The sequence below is a fragment of the Parasteatoda tepidariorum genome, chromosome 3 (genome assembly GCF_043381705.1).
Source record: "Parasteatoda tepidariorum isolate YZ-2023 chromosome 3, CAS_Ptep_4.0, whole genome shotgun sequence".
Classification (NCBI taxonomy): domain Eukaryota; kingdom Metazoa; phylum Arthropoda; class Arachnida; order Araneae; family Theridiidae; genus Parasteatoda; species Parasteatoda tepidariorum.
In genome coordinates, this window is record NC_092206.1 from 722,875 (window position 1) to 730,887 (window position 8,013).

The 8,013-nt window shown below is 30.5% G+C and overlaps 1 protein-coding gene across 3 annotated transcripts in view; it reads left to right on the forward strand.

Annotated features, from left to right (window-relative positions):
- Positions 1-269: 269 nt before the first annotated feature.
- LOC107452852 (SCY1-like protein 2) overlaps positions 270-8,013 on the forward strand; it is a 58,996-nt gene continuing 51,252 nt past the window's right edge. The window contains exons 1-3 of one of the 3 annotated variants that reach the window (XM_043053296.2): positions 270-627; positions 3,421-3,584; positions 5,482-5,639. In XM_043053296.2, coding sequence (XP_042909230.1) covers positions 3,423-3,584; positions 5,482-5,639 — 320 coding nt within the window. In that variant the 5' untranslated portion in view covers positions 270-627; positions 3,421-3,422. Of the gene's footprint in view, positions 628-712; positions 855-3,420; positions 3,585-5,481; positions 5,640-8,013 lie in introns of those variants that run through there. The other 2 variants (XM_043053299.2, XM_043053297.2) reach the window with 2 other exon arrangements.

Consider the following 8,013-nt stretch of genomic DNA (forward strand, 5'->3'; position numbering starts at 1 on the left):
AGATATCTTTATTCAGAGAAAGTACGTTTTGTGTCTTATTTCACAGTTTATTATGTCATTAAAATATAGTCCGCATTAATGAGCATATTTAAGATTTGACGTTTGAATTCATTAAGATTGTGTTCCAGTTTTACTCACTTTGATCAGACTGCGTAGGGTCCAAGGATGTGCGGTATTGATCCTCGTTAAACTGTTCTACCTTAAAGTGCTCAACTTCGCACGCAGGTCGTCGGGCTACCAAAGCAGGGGTGCTATCCCCTCTTCAGAGGATCAAAATTTTGATGGCATGTCTTCGGATCATCCTTAGGGAGGTTTCTCAAACCGTCGCCAATAGCCCACTGTGAAGCTCTAGTGTGACGTAAATAAACAACAGCAGCATCATTAAAATAAAATCATTTTTTTGGGTTTTGTAATAATTTAAAATGTATGACCAGGATGAATGAACTTAAATAAATTGTGTTCAAATTAAAGTTCGATTAAAATGTCTGTTAATTGATGAAGAAATGCTTTATCGATAGTTGGACATTAGAATAGTACTCGTCCTGTCTCCAGCCGCTCGTATCAAATCAAAACTAATTTTGTTTTTTTTTCTTTTGTTGTGGTATGTTTGGAAACAAATTCAATCTGGTAAGTTTCTATTTCAAGTTATCAAATTCACTCTTAAATTTATCAGTTTCCTTTCCCTCTTGTTATAAAGTGTGCGTTACTTTCTTGTATCTTGCCAAAAATATTTCTTACAGCAGTTAGATATTTAATCAATTATATATGTAATTTTTACCTTGATGATGGGGCACTGAGATGCGGGCAATGAATTTTATTGATATTATATCATGATGTCACACACGGTTATTTGGGTAATAGTTTACAAAATTTTTCCTTTCTGGCGATGTACAAATCTCTTATACATAATGTCAACAACAGATTAGCTTCCCTCTCATCTAATCCACATAATTTTAGAAAAACATAAATTTGGCAAAATAAGTAATGAAGATACCTTTGAAGGAGAGATGAACATTTTACTTGTAAAATTCTTATTCTGCATGCGCTTTATTCTTTTCAGGGTGCGTAGCGTTTTTAAATAGTGCGTAAAGATGCTTATTTTTGATTTACGTTTTTTAAACGACCTTAAAAGGTACTTCTTTCATTCCTGGTTTGTAAAAAGTGCTTCATTAAAATAAAATTTTTTCTTTCCATTTGCGTCCTTAATTACAAAAAATGCAGGACTTATCACAATTTTATCTGTTAATATTTATCAGAAACTAGTTATTTTATCATGATTATGTAAAGTTAAGTTTGGGAAAATTTTGAATTTTTTTGATTTAATGTTTAAGAACTTTAAACATTGGAAAAAAATAAATTTTGTTATTGTCAGATCGTAATTATGATTTTTTTAAAAAAACTGGATTAAAAATATTTTTGAGTGCTTAAAAAGTACTTAAAAAGTGCTTATTTTTTGTTGAAAAATCAGGGTACGCACCCTGTTATTGGTATTACGATCAGTTTCCGGATCAACAATATTAATAATTGGCAGATCATTGCAGAAAAACTTCATTTTTCAGATAATCATAGGATTACAGTACAGGACCCGTTATCCGGAAATCAGAAAACCGGAAAACCAAAAAACCGGAACAAAATTCCATCAATTTTCCCGCCTTTTAAAAAATTTTTTTTTCCTCATAAGATTTTAGGATTTTTCTTTCTTTTTAGAAAGATGCTTACCTTACCATCATTTTGGAAATAATCAATAGTGTATTATTTCATTGTTTTTTCTTCTTTTTAAGATTATTTCCAAAATTTTTTTTTTTAGTTGGGTCTAACAATTAAAAAAACGGCTTTTTATAGTGATTCAGAAAACCGGAAAAATCAGTTATCCGGAATAGCGATGGTCCCGATCGTTTCGGATAATCGGTTCGCTACCGTACCAGCAAGCTGACATTGTTCCAGGCTATATTTTTGGGTAATAACTTCAAGCAAAGTCACTTTCAAAGAGAGTTTTTATGACTTCAAAAAAACTTTTGCCTCTAATTTTTCAGTACCACCAAACATCCATTTACTATTCACTAGTTTTCTACGATTATAGTTGCTCTTACCCAATTTACTTTCATCAATTTCCCCTACCATCCAAACATTTCACTCTTTCTTTTTTAACACATGCATCAATACACATTAACAAAATTATGTAATCATTTTTTCTTGATCTCACCTTAAGAAAATTTGTCTCAGCTTCATAAATATTAAAATCACAATCATATTTTTTTTTGAAACCGTACAGTCCTTGGTCAAATTTTTAGATGCACTGTAAGATTCTATGTAAAATCTTAATTATCAGGTGATACTACACCGTTTTCATCATAGAAAAAAATTTGTGAGAATTTCTCACCCTTTCTCAAAAACAGGGTGAGATTTCAAAAAGTTAAGTGAGATTTCTAAAAATTAAAAAAAAAAAAACGCAAATAGACTTGAAAAAAAAATCATTTCTTTAATTATAATAAATTTTTAAAGTCTTCTACTTTATAAAGCATTGAATATTTTTGCTGTATCATCAATGATATTTGCTGAATCATCATAGAAGATTTTGCCTTTACAAGGTATTTGTCCATCTTACATTAGTGCATAAAAAATTTGAACGTCTTACATGAAGAAACCTTACCTATGGTTAAACATGTGGTTGCAGAGAAATGTGTTCTGGAAGGGGTTCCGTAATTCGGAGGGGTAGTGTTCTGTTGTTCGAAAAGGTTCTGAACAATACTAGTAAATAGGGAAGCTAGATAACGGGGCAGATGTTGAAAATAATGAAAGGTCCAGGAAGAAAAGCGAAACGGATTTTATTCTAAATGGCGTTATGCGAAGCTTTTTCCAAACTGCGAGAAATTCGCGAATTTTGAAATTGATTTATAGAATGAATTATTCTCGCCATAATAATTTTTTATTGCGAGAAAAGAAAAAAATTTGCGAGATTCTCGCGTTCTCGCGCTGTAGTGAAAACACTGTACTATACAGCTTTATTGTTTTTACGAGACTATTGCACTTGTTTATGTTAGTCTGTCAATGGGTTAAATGAGACGATATATAATATAAATTCGAGAATTGGACAAATGAGACGATATATTATATAAATCTAGAATAATTATTATATCAGGTATTATACTAATAATAAGATCAAATGATGAGACGCACTGTAGTGTTTTAATAATGACATGTTTATCACACGTTTATAGGCAATACTTTTATAGTTAAACACACATGTCATGGGTTTTTATACAGTCATATAAAAACAATAAAGCAGTATAGAGTATCACCTGATAATTAAGATTTTACATAGAATCTTATAATGCTTCTAACAATTTGACCAAGTACTGTATACTGTTCATCAGAGACAGTTTATGACAATGAACATTTATTGAACTATTTATCTTTTAGTAATGGATGTATTCAACAGAATCAAGACGACTGTATCTAGCTTTAGTACTGTCTTACCAGGAAATCCAGTTACCAGAGAATATGAAATAACTGAACATATAGCCAGTGCTGGACCAGGGCTATTGTGGAAAGTCTATAGAGGAATTAAAAAGAGTACAAAAGAAGTATATTTATATATTATTAGCTCATTATTGGTTTTGTTAATTGTTCAGATTTTGTATTCTTTTAATGAGTGATGATTTTAATTTTATAGGTGCTGAGAAATTTGTTTCAATGTCATTTATTGCACTAAATTTTTTTTTTTAATGTGCTGTCTATTTTCTTTTTCGATAATTTATTTGTAGATTGCTCCTCTTATTTTGGCAATTTTTTATAATCTAATCTAGATAGAAAGTATAAGAAAATGCAAAATTTTATGTGCAGTAAAAGCTGAATGGTACAGTGACTATTATAAGAGGCACATACACTCAAACCAATATGAAAGATAGGAATTCTCTATCCTATTTTTTTAAATTTGAATTTATGCTAACATCAATCATTATTTATTATATAATCTTCTTATTAATCTTCAAATTTTGATACTAGTTCAGGGGTCTGTCCAGGTTAAATTGACAACAGCATTTTTAAATTTCTGTTTTTTGCTTTTTTGCCAAATTTATCTCTGTGGTATGAATCAATATAGAAATTTATAAAAATTAAATCTTTAAAAAAAAACAAACTAATTTTGAATTAAATTTTGCTAAAATGAGGTGGCAACAAAACGGTTAAAACTAGTTAAAAGAGTTAATCAATTGCTTGCAGAAAGTTTTTAAGTTTGAAATTTTGTGTTCACAGAAAGTTTTTTCTTTTGTCTAGCTAAAACTAGTGGTCAGGTTGTAAGAATTTCTCTTAGATTTTTATGATTTAGGGTAAATTGGATTTTTAATACTAAGGGTTCTCTGACAAGGGTGATCAACTTGGCAGGTTACACTTTACTACATTACTTTATTACTTATAATTACTATAATATAATAATTAATATTATTAATAATTATTTATAATTTGATGTATATTACTTATAATTTGATGTATTTGATTTGATGTTGATGTTTGCATCAATATTCTTTTATGCTTCAAAATGAAGAATTATTTAGCTCAAAAGTTTTTTTGAAAGCTAAGTTAATATTCTACGAAGTATCCAATTATCAACAATTCTTTAGAACTGAAACACCAGAATGCAAATCATCATTATCTGAGAGTGAAAGAACAAAATATATTACATTGTAGTGTATCTACCACTACAGAAATACAATTCAAATTCCCTAGTATGTAAGACTCGTTAACTCGATTCTATGTTGAGTACCTTTTCATTGATAACAACTCTCCCCATGTTGGTGACTCAGACGTGATGGGAACACTCTTATTTTGATAGTAACGCCCACTTCAATCTGAACATGCCTACTTCAAAGGATAGTCCACATTGAAATGCTACTTGTGACTGCGACATTGTCCTCCTCACGCTGTTGTTTCTCAGTCTCGATCACACACAGCGTACGACGTGTACACTGGACTGCTAAAGGCAACACGGAAGCGATCACAAACGTGAACTTAATACAGCTCTCGCGATCAGCACTCAAAAGTACGGTGATCTTAATACAGTTTTTTCAGATTTCTCACAAAATAAACAGTAGTGAATCAACTAGAGGTATCTGTTAATCGAATTCTGTAATGGATATGATTCTGGCGGGGGAGTGCTGTAGTGTATCTACAACTACAGTACTCCCCCACCATGTTCTAAAGAGTTTATTTATTATATTTGTAAATTATATTTCAAAATCAAAAATAGGCAAAAGAACGAAAACATAATTTTTTTTTTTTTTAAATCATTAAAAGAAAATTTTTTTTGTTTGTCTATTTTGAGAGTTTTGTATTTGTTTAAAAAAATTAAAAAAAATGGGAATTCAACAATCAAGATAGACCTAATGCACCCTAAAGCCTCCATTTGGAGGGTTAAAGGGCGATCGACTTATTCACCAAAAACAACGATGCTTAATTATTATTTTTTTTTATTCTTAACATTAGGAGGGTTCTGTATTTATTCTCGAGAAAAAGCTACTGGATAAATACTCAAGGCAAGATAAAGAACTGATTTTGGGTATTTTGAAAAAAGGCATAGCTCATTTAACTCGTTTACGCCATCCTAGTATCTTAACTGTTCAACATTCTTTAGAAGAATCAAGGTAAATTCATTTTATTAACTTGTTCCTTGCTTACATAATATTATTCATCTTAGCATGTCTATGTGATGGTGTTACATATAAATTGGTTTTTATTTTGCTAAAATAGCGATTCTGCTTGTGTGTGTCAAATATGCAAAAGAAAAATTAAAAAAAAAAAAAACATAGAGAGGGTGCGAAAAAACATTTTCCATCACTCTCCATCAAGGAGAATAAAAAGATAGTACATAGGCAGATTAAACCCAAACTTTTTTAAAAAATAAAAAACAAATTCTGTATTTATAGCAGAAAGAGAGAATAAAAATAATTATGAGAAATAATTCTTCAAATTTCATTGCTGCTTTGCCATGAGACATCATCATCATCAATGGCTCAAAAGCCCAGGGTGGGGCTTTGCTTTCTCAAGAAGATTTATCTAGGCTAACTTTTTCTTGCAAGTGTTTTCTAGTTTTTAGTTTTTAAAACCAAAAGGTCTTTTTCTAGGCCATCTGTCCATCTCAAATTCAGCCTGCCTCTTTTTCGTGTGCCAACTGGTCTGGCGTTAAAACTTTTTTTGTGGTACGGTCTTCGTCCAGTCTGATATAGTGACCTGCCCATTTTATTCTTTGTCGTGCTAGATTTGATATGAGTGATAAGATTTGATTTGATATGAGTGCTAGATTTGATCTTCTAAGCCACATACCATTTTTTTGAATTTCTCCAAAAATACTTCTCAAGACTTTTCTCTCAAAGGTACCCAACAAAGCCTCTTCCGTATAAGGTAGGGTCACAAGTATATGCTAGAATGGATCTTAAAAGAGATTTACAGAATAAAACTTTTGTTTTTCTTCGAATTACATTAGATTTTATGTATTTTTGAATTCCATTGAAACGTCTATTGTCTTTAGTAATTCTCCGTTGTGTTCCTGTTGTTGATTGCAGTACCCAAGTAACCGAAATTGTCAAAAGCCTCAAATTTATATTCTTCAATTTCTAAATGGGTTTTCCATGAGACTAATTAAAAACCTTAATTTCTAATATAATTCTTTTCACGTTTTGAAATTGTTTGTTTTTTGTCTATCAATAGATCCTTATAAACACACACATAGACTAATGTATGGAGAAATCTTCTGCTTACACATCATTTTTCAATCTTTTTTTCCCCCATCTCTTTTTTGATTTTTGAAGCATCATTGAGTGTGCAAATATATTTTATTTCAATTGAAATTAAGGAAATTTACAAAGACACTTTTGAAAATTTAGGCTGTTGAAAATGATTTATATATATATATATATATTTTAAATTAGGACTTTCTCCTAGTAAAAAAAAAGAAATTGGGAATTCATATTTTCTGGGTCCTGAAGACACATAGGTTCCAAAATCTTATGGAATCACTATTTAAAACTTTTAATTAAATATATATATTTTTTAAATCATTATTTTATTTGTCACCTGTTATTTTTCTCTTTTCTAAGTATTGTTATGCTAATTTCTACCAAATTAGTCTGATAAAAACATTTGAAAATAATTCTTTTTAATTACAATATTCACCAACCTAAAAAAAAAAAAAAATCTACATGGAATTTCATCTTGATATCATAGATTTCAGATTTGCTGTACATTCATGCTGAAACCATAATATAGGAATAATGAACTTGTGACCACATAACCATAACTAGGATTTTATTTTTAAAGGCATTCAAATGAATCTGAATGCTTGCATGCCACATAGTAGTTGACGTAACCATGGTATGGTGAGTGAGGCATCACATTATTTGCAAAAAGGGCACATTATTTGCAAAAAGGGCGCCAAATGGACTCATTTTCCCTATTCTAATTTGGCTTGAAAGGAGAAAAAACACACATCCTTAAATAGAAGGAGCCTACGGTGAGAAATCCTACAAGCTGTAATAAATAATGCAGGGATGAGATTTTTCCGTTTTTTAGCGGATTTCCGCTTTTTTCACTTTTATCTCTTAAATTTCAGCTTTTTTATCAAAAATTCAGATTTTCTAAAAATTTCATTTTTTTAAATTAGTATTCTGCTTTTTCAGAAAATTCACCGATTTTCAAAAAGGAACAGAAAATTCAAACTACATAGCTACCAATCCTTTCTCATTTTTACTTATTTTACCTATTTTCTCCCCTTTACACGCAGCAGATAAGATTTTCTGAATTTTTTACCCGCCCTCCAGATGGATCCGATTTTCGTAGTTCAAACGACGCTGCTTCTGACAAGCCTTTCAGAGGTCCCAAGCCTGGAATCTGCTAATATCTCGATTCTTATTCACACGATTTTAATATCAAACATAGCTTTTCATATTTGCGTGTTGCGATTCTTATTCACGCGATTTGAATATTGTACGTTGCGATTCTTATTTACGAGATTTAAAAATC